Genomic DNA, 18,105 nt, shown 5'->3' with positions numbered 1-18,105 from the left:
CAGAGGGATGGAGTAACACAGTGTAGGCAGGTGCAGAGGGACGGAGGAACACAGTGCAGGAAGGGACAGAGGTACACAGTGCAGGCAGGTACAGAGGGATGGAGGAACACAGTGCAGGCAGGTACAGAGGGATAGAGGAACACAGTGCAGGCAGGTGCAGAGGGACGGAGGAACACAGTGCAGGCAGGTGCAGAGGGACAGAGGAACACAGTGGAGGCAGGTACAGAGGGACAGAGGAACACAGTGCAGGCAGGTGCAAAGGAACACAGTGCAGGCAGGTACAGAGGAACGGAGGAACACAGTGCAGGCAGGTACAGAGGGACAGAGGAACACAGTGCAGGCAGGTACAGAGGAACACAGTGCAGGCAGGTACAGAGGGACAGAGGAACACAGTGCAGGCAGGTACAGAGGGACAGGGGAACACAGTGCAGGCAGGTACAGAGGTACGGAGAACACAGTGCAGGCAGGTACAGAGGGACAGAGGAACACAGTGCAGGCAGGTGCAGAGGGATGGAGGAACACAGTGCAGGCAAGTACAGAGGAACACAGTGCAGGCAAGTACAGAGGGACAGAGGAACACAGTGCAGGCAGGTGCAGAGGGACGGAGGAACACAGTGCAGGCAGGTACAGAGGGACAGAGGAACACAGTGCAGGCAGGTACAAAGGGACGGAGGAACACAGTGCAGGCAGGTGCAGAGGGACGGAGGAACACAGTGCAGGCAGGTACAGAGGGACAGAGGAACACAGTGCAGGCAGGTGCAGAGGGACGGAGTAACACAGTGCAGGCAGGTGCAGAGGGACGGAGGAACACAGTGCAGGCAGGGACAGAGGAACACAGTGCAGGCAGGTACAGAGGGATGGAGGAACACAGCGCAGGCAGGTACAGAGGAACACAGTGCAGGCAGGTGCAGAGGGACGGAGGAACACAGTGCAGGCAGGTGCAGAGGGATAGAGGAACACAGTGCAGGCAGGTGCAGAGGGACGGAGGAACACAGTACAGGCAAGTACAGAGGGACAGAGGAACACAGTGCAGGCAGGTACAGAGGGACGGAGGAACACAGTGCAGGCAGGTGCAGAGGGACGGAGTAACACAGAGCAGTCAGGTAAGAGGACGGAGGAACACAGTGCAGGCAGGTGCAGAGGGACGGAGGAACACAGTACAGGCAAGTACAGAGGGACAGAGGAACACAGTGCAGGCAGGTACAGAGGGACGGAGGAACACAGTGCAGGCAGGTGCAGAGGGACGGAGTAACACAGAGCAGTCAGGTGCAGAGGGACAGAGGAACACAGTGCAGGCAAGTACAGAGGGACAGAGGAACACAGTGCAGGCAGGTACAGAGGGATGGAGGAACACAGTGCAGGCAGGTACTGAGGGACAGAGGAACACAGTGCAGGCAGGTGCAGAGGCACAGAGGAACACAGTGGAGGCAGGTACAGAGGGACAGAGGAACACAGTGCAGGCAGGTGCAGAGGGACGGAGGAACACAGTGCAGGCAGGTACAGAGGACAGAGGAACACAGTGCAGGCAGGTGCAGAGGGACGGAGTAACACAGTGCAGGCAGGTGCAGAGGGACGGAGGAACACAGTGCAGGCAGGGACAGAGGAACACAGTGCAGGCAGGTACAGAGGGATGGAGGAACACAGTGCAGGCAGGTACAGAGGAACACAGTGCAGGCAGGTGCAGAGGGACGGAGGAACACAGTGCAGGCAGGGACAGAGGAACACAGTGCAGGCAGGTACAGAGGGATGGAGGAACACAGTGCAGGCAGGTACAGAGGAACACAGTGCAGGCAGGTGCAGAGGGACGGAGTAACACAGGGCAGGCAGGTACAGAGGATCGGAGGAACACAGTGCAGGCAGGTACAGAGGAACGGAGGAACACAGTGCAGGCAGGTACAGAGGAACACAGTGCAGGCAGGTACAGAGGGACAGGGGAACACAGTGCAGGCAGGTACAGAGGTATGGAGGAACACAGTGCAGGCAGGTACAGAGGATTTTTGCAAATTTATTACAAATAAAAACCTAAGAAATCACTTGTACATAAGTATTCACAGCCTTTGCTCAATTCTTTGTTGATGCACCTTTGGCAGCAATTACAGCCTGAAGTCTTTTTGAATGAGATGCCACAAGCTTGGCACACCTACAGTATCTTTGGGCAGTTTCACCCATTCCTTTTTGCAGCACCTCTCAAGCTCCATTATGTTGGATGGGAAGCGTGGGTGCACAGCCATTTTCAGTCTCTCCAGAGATGTTCAATCGGATTCAAGTCTGGGCTCTGGCTGGGCCACTCAATGACATTCACAGAGTTGTCCTGAAGCCAATTCTTTGATATCTTGGCTGTGTGCTTAGGGTCATTGTCCTGCTGAAAGATGAACCGTCGCCCCAATCTGAGGTCAAGAGCGCTCTGGAGCAGGTTTTCATCCAGAATGTCTCTGTACATTGCTGCATTCATCTTTCCATCTATCCTGACTAGTCTCCCAGTTCCTGCCGCTGAAAAACACCCCCACAGCATGATGCTGCCACCACCGTGCTTCACTGTAGGGATGGTATTGGCCTGGTGATGAGCGGTGACTGGTTTCCTCCAAACATGACGCCTGACATTCACGCCAAAGAGTTCAATCTTTGACTCATCAGACCAGAGAATTTTGTTTCTCATGGTATAATAGTCCTTCAGGTGCATTTTGGCAAACTCCAGGCTGCCATGTGCTTTTTACTTGGGCTCAGGTGTGTGCCTTTCCAAATCATGTCCAATCAACTGAAGGTGGGCTCCATCATCTCAAGGATGATCAGTGGAAACAGGATGCACCTGAGCTCAATTTTGAGCTTCATGGTAAAGGCTGTGAACACTTATGTACATGTGATTTGCAAAAATCTCAACCAAAAAAACCTTTTTGCATATTTTCATTATGGGATTATTGTGTGTAGAATTTTGAGGAAAAAATGTATTTATTCTATTTTGGAATAAGACTGTAACATAACAGAATGTTGAAAAAGTGAAGCGCTGTGAGTATTTTCCGGATGCACTGTACATCATGATTCATTTAACAATTATTTGTACATCAATACAGGATGAGTTATTTATTACCAGTTATTTATATAGCGCACACATTTTCCGCAGCGTTTTACAGAGAATATTTTGCCCATTCACATCAGTCCCTGCCTCAGTGGAGCTTACAGTCTATATTCCCTATCACATGTACACACCGAAACATTCACGCTAGGGTTAATTTTTTTTTTTTTTTTTTGGGAGCCAATTAACCTACCAGTATATTTTTGGATTGTGGGAGGAAACCGGAGTACCTGGAGGAAACCCAGGCAAGTACTGGGAGAATATACAAACTCTGCACAGTTAGGGCCATGGTGAGATTTGAACCAATGACCTCAGTGCTGTGAGGCAGTAATGCTAACCATTACACCATTTTGGTTTATTTACCAATTATTCCTTATGTTATTGTGCCCAGGTACTTGAATCTAATTCTAATGTTAGGTACTGTAGTCTTGTAATCTCCCCACCTACCACATAAAATAAATCCTATAGAATACTTAAAAAAAAAAAAAAAAAATTGAAGGGGGGATGCGGGGGTCAGTATCTTGCCTAGGGCCCCATGAGGCCTACTAAATCTGGTTCTGCTCACGTGGTTGTGTGGTTACTTAAGTGGACTGGAGCAAATGAAGATATCGTCCACGTTTATAAGAATTTCCTAAAAAGAGAATTTATAGATGTTTGAAAGATGGCTGGGGCATTGCACAGGCTGAAATTCATGACCCAGTTTGTAGTGGCCATTCTACAGAGCTCAGACAGAGCGTATATCCTGGCTCATGGTGGGATATTGCCTAGTATAAAGGTCTGTTGGAAAGCGACATTCTCTGTGGCATAGCAGTGTTTGTGCCTGTTTTTTGTGAAAACCCTGCTGAAACCTTGGTACTCCTTTTGGTCCAGACGCTACGGGCTAGATGCATCATCGCTTGGAGAGTGATAAAATGGAAAGTGATAGACTACCAGCCAATCAGCTCCTAACTGACATTTTTCAAACAAGGCCTGCGACATGGCAGTTAGGAGCTAATTGGCTGGTACTTTATCTCTCTCCATTTTATCACTCTGCAAGCGATGATGTATCTAGGAATCTCCTCACTTTTGGTAGCAGTGTATACCATCGCCTGGATTGGACTGTATGATATCAGCACCTAGTGACTGGAATCAGTACACATCACCACTCAGATAGCGTCGTGGGTCTCATGTGCTGGTCATCCACCCAAAATGACAGTTAGGAGCTGGTTGGCTGATACTTTGGGGCAGATGTACTAAGCCTGGAGAAGGCATAAAGAAGTGATAAAGCGGTGATGAGTGCAAGGTGATAACGCAGCATTCAATCAGCTCATATCTGTCAATTTAAATATTGGAGCTGATTGGCTGGTGTGTTATCACCTTGCACTTATCACCACATTATCACTTCTTTATGCCTTCTCCAGGCTTAATACATCTGCCCCAGTATCACCGTGCTGTTTATCACTCTCCAAAGCTTCATAAATATGGGCATGTGTTTGAAAAATGACAGTGAGGAGCGGATTGGCTGGTGCAATTTATCACTCACGGTGAAATTTATCACTCATTGATAAATAAAGGCATTAAAAAGTCCATTGGTCTGTACTTTACAACCAAGGGTAGTTCCAACTTTCTACAAAGTAAATCCCCAAAGAGAGGGTGACATTCAGTGTAAATTGCAGAAAGAGAATGTACTGTAAGTAAAAGTGTCCCATGCTCGTTGGACTTACCTCCTATTTCTGGGAGCAAAACTGTTTTCCAACCACTCAGTTGTTTCCAATTCTGGGTACTCTTTCTTCCAGTGACTTCCATCTTTTCATGCTGTGACCTCTCATCTACAGGCACATACTGTAGATTCTCCCAAGCAGCAAAGCTGCAATGTGTTGTGTCATTTGTGTGGGTTGTATTAATAAGAGGATGTTCTGGGCAGAAGAGCAGATAACGCCTAGGGCTAAGGTCATGGGTTCTTCTACCAATTCCTCTCTGACTGCTAAGATTAAAAGGGGCAGGGGAGCACAGCACCCCTAAAGCATTGATAATAATTAGTACATCACTTCATTGATGTAAGGGCACATATTTAATCCTATAAGGCCCAGCATGCAGTTTCTGAAACAAACATCATCTATCGGCTTTTCTGCCTAAGAAATCTAACCTTGTGACTTCTCCCAAAGATATAAATCTTTCTTCAAAAGCACATCACCGTAATTGGCTCTGGATTCTGCAACTGTATGCAATGCTATTGATACGGGCTTCCACTTGTCTACTGTGGCTATACATTATTTATCCCAGCGTGAGACGGTGCTTGCCTAACATCTCACTAATTAAAATTACTTTTTTTTTTTTTTTTTTTTGGTGGTAACTTAAATTGCAGTTCTGCCTTCAGGAAATGCTAAGAATGAACTAGATCTGAAGCGATAAGCAACAAATGAAGTAGATTGAGAACATAATTTCCTTTCCAGCTTCATTAGCTAGGAGTTCATAACATAACTTCCATGCTTCAGCTATCGCACGTATTACTTACCTCCAGTGGTCCTGGATCGGGGGGGGGGGGGGGGGGGGTAATTCAGAGTTGATCGCAGCTGCAAATTTGTTAGCAGTTGGGCAAAACCATGTGCAGTGCAGGGGGGGGGGGGGGAATGTAACGCGTAGAGAGAGTTAGATTTGTGGCAAGAGAAGTGAGCCCATGAGGGTTTACATTTTTACTGATGGTGGTCACATATTACCAAACATACAAGATTTGACTAAAAAAAACATAAAAAAAACCCTTGTGTCGACCATTTGTGTGTTGATCATTGCCATTCCCACCTTTTGACGTTGTCGACGTTTTGTACATGTCGACCTGCTTGAGACTCAGAATAAGGCCACTAGAATATGTAGCTCATTATAAAATATATTGTGGTAAAATAATGTACCCAAATATTATATTCCAGTTTTGTACAGAAGAAGAGGGACTACCGGCCATTTCTACTAAAGTCATTGGCATTTTTTATTTTTATTACATTTACAATAAATAGTATACCGTGTTATAATGATCAAATATGTGCACGAGTGTTGCTCTTATTCATTGAACCATAGGTGTACCGCATATTGGGGGTAATTCAGACCTGATCGCTAGGGTGCGTTTTTTGCATCCCTGCGATCAGGTAGTCGCCGCCTACAGGGAAGGGGAAATTCGCTGTGCAGGTGTGCGATCACATGTGCAGGAGAGAAGTTTGTACAGTCTCTGCACAGCTCAGCACTTAATCAGCCGATGTGATGATCGGGGCCGGAGCTGACGTCATGAATCCTCCCTCCAAACGCCTGGTCCCTCCTGCGTTTTTCCGGACAATCCCTGAAAATGGTCAGTTGCCACCCACAAACCTGTCAATCTTCTTGCGATCGCTGATGCGATCAGATTTTATTTGTCGTACCATCCGGTCACTCCCAGTCGCTGCGGTCCGTCACGCCTGCGCATTGCGGTTCATACGCATGCGCAATTCAGGTCTGAATTAGCCCCATTGTCTCACCAGTCTATAAAAATATTTAACACCCAAAAAAAATTGATACTCTATATCAAAAAAAACTTATTTTTAAAAAAAAAAAATAGCAATTAAATTTGAAGTTTATTTCACTCTGCAAGAAACTTTTGGGGTTTTTTTTATTTGTTTTTTGTTAGACTATGCAAACTTTGCCATGGATTATTCACCGCACTATCATGTTGATTGATTGCTTTACTGAAGTGTTGAAAATGAATGACACCTAGTCATCGCTTAGAGAATAAAATATTCAGGAGTTTGCACAGATCCAGCGTGTAGCTGTACCAATTACAATATCTCACCTTCATCATTAATTCATGAAGTGGAGGCGTCATCTGTATTTTGCCTCTTAGTGTCAGGAGGATGCAACTTTAAAACTCAGATGCACTTAGAGAACACACTCATCCTGTACCATTTATGACAATATATTATTTAGTATAAAAATAACTTGATGGGCTACTATTTCCTAACATTTTCTAACATTTAATATTGCATTGACCTTTAATGTTTTATGCTATAACTCTGGCTATCCAGATTCACTTGGATAACTGTTACAATATAGTGTAGTAAAGCATCTTATTGCAGAATTAAATCACATTTTGATATATTGTATTAAAGGGTGATTAAAGCTAAAGTTTGCATATATAATAGAGCTACCAATAACCTACCTTTTCTTTCTGTGCTCTGGGAGATGTGGGGAGGTCCTCGTGGGAGTGTTGGGGGCGTGGCAAAGTTACTCGCATCATCACAGCTCTGCCCCTCAAGTATTTGGTCTGGTGTCATAGTAATGCATTCACACCATGGGGGGGCAAATAAAACATCCAAAATATAAAAGCCTACACATACGTATTGTACCTTTCAACATTGTCCTGATACAAAATGATGGCTTTGTGCCTATAAAGGGAGAATAACCATGCCAGGTTGGTGGTGTGGATATGTCATGTGGAGATGTGTCAGTAGTTGGAGGAGCTCCTAGAATGCACAGGTGAGCAGGGACAGGATCACCACTGCTTGAGAGAGGTGGGATCTGGATCGAATACGCAAATACCACCTTGCAACTGTAGTTTCCCTGGTGATTTTGCCAGTAATAGTGAGGGGATTGAGGTGGAAAAGATGTGCTGCAGTGAGGTTACCAAATAAGCAGTATCAGGGCCAAAGGTAGTTGTTAAAGTCGTGCACTTTGTTACAAAAGATGTAGTCCAATCTGCAAATGTGGTCCAAAGCACACAGAGCTATGTATTCCATAATATAAAAGTATAAGTACCGACAATTCAATACGCAAGCGCATGAACAGCACTGTTTTAAGCTTCTATACAGAAACTCTGTGACCTTAAAGGTCCCAGCTAACAATTTTATACATTTCAAAGTGAACAAGGCTATGACATCACTACTGTAAACAAGCTGGCAGCATGAGGATTTAATGCCACAGATAAGAAAGAAGGCCACTGAGAATGAGCCACCTGTCTCCTGTAGTTCTTGGGCACCCACAGGCTTGGATTGGTCCACAGGGGTACTGGGGGCCCACCTCCTGCTCTAAGTATCAGGTTCCAGACTGTGCACTTGAATTATACATGTTACCTTATAGTGGACTATAGTGTATTTTCTAGAGTGCATTGCTGATAAGTTATCTGTTACATTATAATGCATGCAGCAGCTGAATTTACTGTATATATTTATGAAAGGGCCCAGACGTTGCACTCTCTAATCATTGGTCAAACCAATGAGGTGGCAGGCCACACCTCCTCTGCAGACTGGCTACACCTCTAACATGGGCCTCTACCACTGCATTCCCCCGATGGGCCCTACATGCCCCAGTCTGACACTGGGCACCCAGTCAATTGAGTTGCTGTCATCAGGGATGCCAGGTCAGAGATTGAACCTAAAGGCCAGATGGTAGGCTGCTCACTGGCAGGGCGGAATGGGTGCTGGTGATTGTGGATCCAGAAGTTTGGCTGGATTGCAGAGAGGTGTAGATAATGGTGGATCAAGGAGAGAGGTGTGAACAGGAGTATGGGCAGGAGATGCAGTTAAGTTCATGACAGTCGGGATCTCGGCAGTTGAAATACCGACACCGGATTCCCGACAGCAGTCAAAATGCCCAGTATTCCCACTAGGGCGATGGTCCACGCCACCACCCGAGGGAGAATATAATCGTGTGGCTAGCGAAGCTGGCCACCGAGCCCGCGAGGGGACATGTGCTCAATGTCGGGATTTTGACTGTCGGGATACCGGCATTGGTATTTGGAAAATTAATGGCCACCACACTAATTTCAACTTTACTGCTTGACTAAGGGCACATTACATTTATGTTATAGACTGTAATTAAAAAGATTTTTGCATTTTTGTTTTTTCAGGTCACGGGACAAAAGGAGTTTTTGAGCTTCTCTCTGGGTGGCGAAGAACCAGAGAGAGTCTTCCTTTTAAGGACAGAGTGGCTGACGCTTACTCTGATGTGATGGTCTCATACACCATGACAAGCTCTCTTTACATCATCACTTTCGGAATGGGTGCCAGCCCTTTTACAAACATTGAGGCTGTCAAGATATTTTGCCAGAACATGTGCATCACAATCATCCTTAACTATTTCTATGTCTTCTCCTTTTATGGCTCATGCCTGGTCTTTGCCGGCCAGCTTGAACAAAACCGCTACCACAGTATCTTTTGTTGTAAAATTCCTTCTGAAGAATATTTAGATAGACAACCAATATGGTTTCAAACCATGATGAGTGATGGACACCAGCATTCCACGCACCATGAGCCAGACCCCTATGAGAACCACTTCATACAGCATTTCCTAAAAGAACATTACAATGAATGGATCACGAATACGTACGTAAAGCCCTTTGTGGTCATACTATACCTCATCTATGCATCTTTCTCATTCATGGGCTGCCTCCAAATTAGTGGTGGGTCAAATATTATAAATCTTTTAGCAAGTGACTCCCCCAGTGTTTCTTATGCTTTTATACAGCAAAAATATTTCAGCAACTACAGTCCTGTGATCGGATTCTATATTTACGAACCGCTTGAATACTGGAACTTGACGGTTCAAGAAGACTTGAAGACCATAAGTTATGGTTTCAACACAGAGTCTTGGACTGAGCAGTTCTACCAATTTCTGAAAGTTGGCAATATTTCTGCCTCGAACAAAAGTGATTTTATCAATGTCCTTCAGAATGTCTTTCTGAAGAAAGCAGAATTTCATCACTTCAAAAATGACATCATTATTTCCAGGTCAGGAGATGAACTGAACATTATAGCTTCCCGGATGTATCTGGTGGCAAGGACTAGCGAGAACACCCAAAGGGAAGTAGTTGAGCTGCTTGAAAAGCTAAGGCCGCTCTCTTTAATACAGAGCATCAAGTTTATCGTCTTCAATCCCACCTTCGTGTTTATGGACCACTATGGCTTGGCCGTGACTATGCCGATCCTGATCTCTGGTTTCAGTGTGTTGCTGGTGTTAATTTTAACCTTGTTCTTGGTCATTCACCCTTTAGGGAACTTCTGGCTAATAATAACCGTAACTTCTATTGAGTTAGGCGTATTGGGTTTAATGACATTATGGAATGTTGACATGGATTGCGTATCCATCCTGTGCCTTATGTACTCTTTGAATTTTGCCATAGATCACTGTTCCCCTCTGCTTTATACATTTGTCTTAGCCACTGAACACACAAGAACTCTATGCATACAAGACTCACTTAAGGAGCATGGCACAGCTATTATCCAGAATGTGGTTACGTTTCTCGTTGGGCTGGTACCCCTTCTGTTTGTGCCTTCAAACTTGACCTCCACACTGTTAAAATGCTTGCTGCTGACTGGTGGTTGCACGCTATTGCACTGTTTTGTCATTTTGCCTGTTTTCTTAACTTTCTTCCCTCCTTCGAAAAAGCGGCACAAGAAGAAGAGGAGAGCCAGACGGAAGGAGAGAGAGGAGATTGAATGCATCGAAATTCAGGAAAATGCAGACCATGTGACTTCTGTCTGAGAGACTGATAATAATTGTCAAAAGTTGGACATTCACAGGGATAGAAGGGAGAATCAGCCGCTTGGGCTGGCCAAAGTTGCAAGTCATATTAAGGGGGAGTATTTTTATTTTTGTCTTTGAAACATTGAGGTGCAAGATTTTTATACCTTTTATAAAATATATACAGTTCAATTTTCTATTACCTCATTTTCATAATGACTCTGTTTGGTGGAAATTTGGGCGTAGCCAGTAACTTCCCTCGTTTGCAGTTGTTTTGGTCTTTTTTAACATGAAGCAAAAGATCTTTTTTCATTAAATGCCATCTTCACGGACCATCCATTAGCTAACAAATTTTTCGATGTTAGACTCTATTTTCTCAACTACTGTTTATTTTTAAATGTCCCTTCTGTTGGGTCATGTTTCAATGTGTTTCATGACCCATGTAGCACCATGATCACTGGAACATATCCAGAGAACTGCTACCAAAGTCCAGCATCAGGCTGTTTCGTTTAATGCTTGCAGTTATTTCATACACATCAGTTAAGCTTTATACTGCCCACAACATGACATCAGTGTGCTATTATGTCTCTTTTTAAATTGAAAGGTTAACTTATTTTTTTTTTTTTATGAATGAAATAACTTAAATTTGAGTGTGGATCAAACGTTAAAAGGTCAACATTGACTGGGTCAACACCAAATGTTCAACATTCAATGGTCGACATAGTCAAAATGTCAACAGGATCAAAATGTTGACACATGATTGGTTGACAATGTATAAGTTGACAGGGTAAATATGCCGATAGGGTGCAGACAATGGTTAATGGTTGACATGACAATGTCTACATGACAATGGTCGACACACATTTGGTCGACACATGCTTTTCTTGTTAATTTAACCCGAATCCAACCCTAGCCCTCCCTCTAGTGAATAATCCTAACTAACCCGAATCCCCCTATCCTTTCCCACCCCCTTTCCCGATGCCTAACCCTAACCATCCCCTCCCATAGCCTAACTCTAACCGCCCCCCTTATTGCCTAACCATATCCATCCCCTCCCAGAGCCTTTTGATCCTGTCAATCTTTTGACTATGTCGACATATTGGCTGACGACTTTTTGGTGTCAGTCAGTATCGACATTCCATGCGGATACCCTTTAATTTTGCGTGATTGGTGAAAGACCTACAACAACTTTCTCTATGGTAAAACTTTAGCTTTCTAGCTTCCGTGTAGGGTTTTATATCAATATCTTTATATTGTAGAGCAGCATTGTTTACATCGTCCTTGGTTACCACAACATTGCTCTGCTCTTCAAACCAGTCATTGTTTCTAGGAAGCAGCTTTGTGTCACATGACTTGGTAACAAAAGTAAACAACTGTGTCTAATGTTCTAATGTCATTGCTGGAAAAGATAGAAGGAAGCATGATTGGATAATAAATTAATATAGCAGAAGCAACAAGATCAAGTCAATAAATTAAGTCATCTATAGGTGGAATCCAATGCTAAGTGGCTTCAGTGGTGACCATTGTAAAATGTGAATGCAATTTTCCGTCATGCCGAGTATAAATACGCATTTGTGTTGGCAACATTATCAAAAATAAACTGAATTACCCAAGACATTTAACTTTTGTATTCTCCCCAGATGTAATGGGGAGGGATATCTTACAGCAACATTTGGACTTTGGCGCCACCTAGTGGACTTTGCTGTTACTACCCAAACATACAACAACAGGAAAGTTATGGAATATCAAGGAGTATTGCTTTGCACTAATTGCAGTGGTCACCATGGATTTGTTGTGGTATTGTTGCATTCTAGAAACAAACAAAGCCTGAAGTTGGTTGAAGTAATTTGTAAATTGTCTACACACAGTTGAAGCAGACATTTCTTGAGCTTCATCTAGTTGATTAGCATAGAGTCTCCAATATTCTGGAAGTGCCTTCCCCATTCCCGATATCTAGCGCCAATAGGCAAATACTTCCTTTACATCCAGAAAATACTAGCATACCCTCCCAGAATGGCCAAAAAAAGCAAGTGGCGCTCCCGGCCACCTGGAACATTGGGTCACTCTCCCTCAAGTTGAAGCCACCTGACTGTGGCTGGCCACTTCCCAAGTGAAGTGGGCAGTACAGACGGCCTATGATGCAGTTCTCTTTCAGTTTTGTTATCATGTCTCTGCCCCCTCTTCACAATGTGCTATTGTATAGCGGGGGCAGGGCTACGATGATGTGATTGCATCATCACATTGCCAACCATGCTCACCTTTGCCGTCCCCCCACATTTCCAACCTAACGGCCCAATGGTCGGCAAGTATAATCAAGAAATTATGCCACTGTGGTCAACAGCCACTAAAATTGCTGTTGGGTCTACTAACGAATCATGACAGCGCCGGCTAAAGTATATTTGTGATCTACAAGCTCCCTCTTTCCCCAACTAGTAGAACCATAAGAATGTTTTGCCGAAGTAACTCCTGGTTTTGGAGAACCCATCCTCAATGTAGTACGTTATGTCCTGACTACTGAATGATTGCCACATGCACCTGCAAATCTTGTACCATTATTTATACCTCTATATTCAAGGGTGCAACTATCATAGCTGCAGCGGGTGTAGCTGAGGGGGCTGTATGGCTGTATTCTTGCCCCATTATGTCAGTTTTTTTTGCTACAGAACGGTGCATGGAGCCTTAACAGACATTGCTATGGGGCCCACCATTGGAGGCACTGGGGTTGGTGACACCTGTTGTGGCCAAGAGACACCTGCAGGCGGTTTTGACGCATGTACTTGAAAATGGGCATGGCTTTGGAAACATGGAGTGGTCTTGCCCCCCCCCCCCGACTGATGTCACTAAAGGGGCGTGGCCTTGCTGGAAGACCTCACTCTGGGGGCATGCAGGCTGCACCCGGAGACTCCTCCAGTACTGCCGACTCCTTCTCATTGACAGGACCTGAGTGCTGCAGGTTAATATCACACTGCAGTACCTGGCTCCTGTCTTTGCAGAGGAGTTGACATTTTGGTGTCACCCCTTGAAAGGATGACACACGGGTGCGGCCCGCACCTCTCTTGTGACTCCTCTGGGGCCCACCAATGACTATTAATTTAACTCCCTAAGCAAATAGCATGTATGAGGCATGAGTCGATTTTATGTACTAATCAATAATAACATTCCTTGGTGACAGGAGTACTTAAAAATGGTAATGTTAGTACATACTGTATGTGATATATTATTAGTTTAACACGATTGGTCACATCAACCACTATCAATTTTCTTTCCTGACAGATCAAATCAATTGCAAATGTAAGTAGGGGTCAGCTATCTCTCAGAAGCCTTTAAATTTCTACAAAACAGAAAACATGATCATTTTTAGCCAATTGTGTTTAAAGGAAAAATACTGGTTACTCTGAAATTCAGAATTAAAATAATATTCATTATGTGACTATCAGGGTAATTATCACGCTGACAACAAACCAGAGAGTCCGTGAAAAGAGGGCATTCTATGCAAAAGCCAAAGTTGTCAGAACTTGTTTTTATTTTATTTTTTTCCCATTAATTGCTGTCACCATCCCGTATACTCACTGCTGCCTAACACAGCCATATCACTGCTATCTGTATAAAGCACTAGCTGGCAGGATATATAGTCATAGCAAATTGCAGTGCTGCAAGAAATATTTATTTTATCATTTATTTATCACAAGCAAAATCATTGCTATGTACGACGGTGACTCGAGTCCAGGAGTGGGTGATAATTCTTGATTATAATTTTATATACATCATATATTCTGTCATGCCATGAAGAGGAGAGGTTTTAAGCTGAAGATAACGTAGGTAAATTATATTTTTTAGATGCACTTTGCGTAAAACAAGAGCTACTTGTTTTGCACCCTCTGTCTGTCTATACTTCTAAAAAAAAATCTCATGTATGTACTCGTGGTTTATACACAAGGAGGCAGCCATTTTGAAGCCTCGGTGATCTCAATAGTTCTTATTGATTTGATTTGATATTGGTGTAGTCTACAAAATGGCTGCCTGCCCTGTGTATAAGTATGCATTAATGTACTAATTAATCAGTGAGTTATCAAATACAAAATGTAGAGGAGTATTTAAAATGGTTCCTAATAAACACCATGTATGCATATAGTGAGAGACAAATGACGCCAAAATCAGAGTGACTTCTGGGGGATTATACTACAACACTAGCAGCATGTAATGTCATTTGTAGGCTCATTTACGTTGCTAAAAAAAAAAAAGCAGTTTCTCTACGCTAGGGCCTTTTTCTTCAGTTTTGTGATGTCTTACATTTGTGTTTACATGTTATGTTTCTTTTTATTCAGTTATACATGGTTTATGGCATAGATTGTAATATATGCCATTGTTTTGTCAGGCTCATCAGCGGACCTGGATAGGTAAGAGCAGAGGAGGGTATGGGATTAGTGTGTCTTTTGAATAATATCTGAGAGGCATGCTGAAATTAGTTATGATATGCCGGCCTTAATGGTGACATGGGGAGTCATTCCGAGTTGATCGCTCGCTGCCGATTTTCGCAGTGATCAAGTAAAAAAGCGGCAAAACTGCGCATGCGTATGCACCGCCGTGCGCAGGTGTGTCGTACAGGTACATAGAGGATCGGAGCTGGGCGATGTATTTAGCGAAGGTTTCATTCCTACAGCCGATTGCAAGGAGATTGAGAGGAAGAAGGTGTTTGTGGGTGTCAACTGACCGTTTTCTGGGAGTGTTTGGAAAAACGCAGGTGTGTCCAAGCGATTGCAGGGCGGGTGTCTGACGTCAATTCCAGGACCGGACAGGCTGAAGTGATCGCAAGGGCTGAGTAAGTCCAGAGCTACTCTGAAACTGCAAAAAACTTTTTCGCCCCGTTCGGCTGCACAGGCGTTCGCACACTTGCAAAGTGAAAATACACTCCCCAGTGGGCGGCGACTATGCGTTTGCACGGCTGCTAAAAGAAGCTAGCGAGCAAACAACTCGGAATGAGTGCCACTATCACTTGGTAAAGGAGGGGTGCAGCCATATATATGGGATGAGGTAAAAATAGTTTTACATACAAAATTCAATGCTCGGTACATTTTTTTCGCAATACAAATGATCTTTAATGTGTTCTAAAATGTAGTTATGTTTGGAACTACTGTAGGTTACACCGGTATTTACGTCAGTGTACGGCGGTGTTGTCTAAACATATTCCGTCATTCTCCAGAAAGAGGCTGAAATATCTATCGTAGACAGGCAGGAGAAATAGCAAAAGATTGCAGTGTACATTTCACAAGACACATGCATGGCTTTCCAAACATCCTTAACAATTGCTAATTTAATGCTTAGCTACACATCCACTTATAATCTAGTTGGACTTTCTGTAACTGGCCCCGGCTAGAACACAACTTTTAATGTGCCAAAATACAGATGCAGAAGGCTCGAGTACTAGAGTACGCGCTTGTAAGGTTTCGCTGTGTTGTTGCAGAATTGGTACTGTTCGGAAAGGGACCACCTAGCGGCTTGCCATACCCAAGTTGATCAGTGAAATATATATACACGTTTTCTATTTTTTTAAACTGACCTTAAATGTTAACCCCTCACAATTATTATGCATGTAGCCTATAATGCACTTACAAACGTCTCAGTGCTCTCAGGGGGTTAAACCGCAGGAGAACCGTTTTGTAATTTTATACTAAGCTTACTTTAACAGAGCATGAAACTATATTTGGAGACAAAGGATACACTGTATGTAGTTATGCAATATGACTGTTGATGAAAATACTTATCGGCGTCACTGTATAAAATGTACAGTGGCTTTATAGAAAACTTCAAATAAAAGTGTCCATACATTGGCAGCTGTTTCTCACACAGTATTATTCACAGGTTCAAACCTTCAGATACATATATGTGGCGGATGTATTAACCTGGAGAAGGCATAAGGAAGTGATAAATCCGTGATAAGTGCAAGGCGATAAACGCGCCAGGCAATCAGCTCCACTATGTAAATTAGCAGTTAGGAGCTGATTGGCTGGTACGTTTATCACCTTGCACTTATCACTGGTTTATCACTTCCTTATGCCGTCTCCATGCTTAATACATCTGCCCCATAATTAGCTATAACACACCAAAGACAAGCCCGGATGCATAAACACTCATTGGAGTCATTCTACGGAGTATGGAGTTGTTATACTTATTATGCTCAGTTTATTGTTTATCCTATTTGTCAATTACCTACCCAAGTACTTGGAAAATAAAATGTCATTAAAAAAAAACTTTTTTTTTTTGCATTTGTCTCCTTGCAGTGCTTACGTTTAACGTTGTAGAATGGTTCTCTTTTCATTGTGTATGCCGAAACGAAAATTACAGATTTTTTTTTTTAAATGTTGCATAATAATGTTGTTCTCTATACAATATGACCGACCACAAAATTGTCTACAATAAATCATTTTTGACAGTTCTTCAGAATGACATTCAGCTGATTGTGAAGTTGAGGGGTTAGTGAATGGATATTTCCGGCTGAAGGTTCTGACAAAATGATCCTGGTTCGGACAATTTTAAACGTTACCAAAATTCTGGAAATTATTTGACTGAACACGGAGCTCCCGATTCGCAACTTTGAAAGCATCTAGCGATTTTACGTATACTGGGCATGTGTCGCGGGCTGCATGCGCATCTTTGGCGGCGAACACACACATCTCTCTGGACTCCAGGGGTTATTCAGACCTGACCGCTGTTGTGCGAATTTGCAAGCCGGGTGATTATCGATCGACTGCGCATGCGTACAGATTGTATTACACATGCACGAGGCCAAACAGCGGAAAAATCCAGCAACTTTTTTGATCGCTAGGCATACGCCAAGTTGATGGACAGGAAGCGGACGTTTGTGGTTGGTAACTGCCCATTTTCTGGGAGGGTCCAGAAAAACACAGGCGTTCCCAAGCGTTGTCAGGGAGGGTGTGTGACGTCAGCTCCGGCCCCTATCAGCCTGTTTCTTTCGCACTGTAGGAGTAAGTCCTGGACTGAGCACACACTGCACACACTGGAAAAATCATTCGATGGCGAGTGAGTTGCGAAGGGATATGCACCTGACCGGCGATCGCCAAGATTTTTGCAAGCCGTACTCAGACTTGCACAGGGCGGATTTTGACTTTGTCTGGGTGGCGGCTATCTGATCACAGACCTCTGCAAATTCACAGAGGAGCGATTAGGTCTGAATAACGGGTGTTTACTGGTTGCAATTGGCAGCTTGGTGGCAACAATGCCAATGCATGCAAGAGATCCATTTTAGTGGTGTGTTTGGTGTATCATGGGCATGTAGCCAGAGTTACTTGCTATCCTGAAAGAGAACACCAAATTCAGATGGTTCTCCTGCACCTGGCATGGGATAGTGGTAAGTACTGATGGTAATGATGACAGCTACTTTTGTGTATGTAAGAGTGGGCTGGTGGAATCGCATAAAGCAGTGGTTCCCAAAGGAGCATTGACCTGGAGAACATGAATGGTTAGTGCTCCTTGAGGACCGAGATTAGGAACCGAGCATATACTTTAAAGCATGCTATAGTTGCCCTACCATTGCATTTATGTTTTATTTACTTTCTGTTTGC

The 18,105-nt window shown here is 43.8% G+C and overlaps 1 protein-coding gene across 1 annotated transcript in view; it reads left to right on the top strand.

Moving 5' to 3' along the window:
* The window catches only part of PTCHD4 (patched domain containing 4), a 236,274-nt gene extending 219,507 nt beyond the window's left edge, over window positions 1-16,767 (top strand). The window contains exon 3 of the mRNA XM_063915252.1: window positions 8,913-16,767. Coding sequence (XP_063771322.1) covers window positions 8,913-10,546 — 1,634 coding nt within the window. The 3' untranslated portion in view covers window positions 10,547-16,767. The remainder of the gene's footprint in view (window positions 1-8,912) is intronic.
* Window positions 16,768-18,105: the final 1,338 nt, after the last annotated feature.

Source organism: Pseudophryne corroboree, chromosome 4 (assembly GCF_028390025.1).
Source record: "Pseudophryne corroboree isolate aPseCor3 chromosome 4, aPseCor3.hap2, whole genome shotgun sequence".
Taxonomy (NCBI): domain Eukaryota; kingdom Metazoa; phylum Chordata; class Amphibia; order Anura; family Myobatrachidae; genus Pseudophryne; species Pseudophryne corroboree.
The sequence above is the reverse complement of the archived record's forward strand: the minus strand, read 5'-3'. Positions and strand labels throughout refer to the sequence as shown.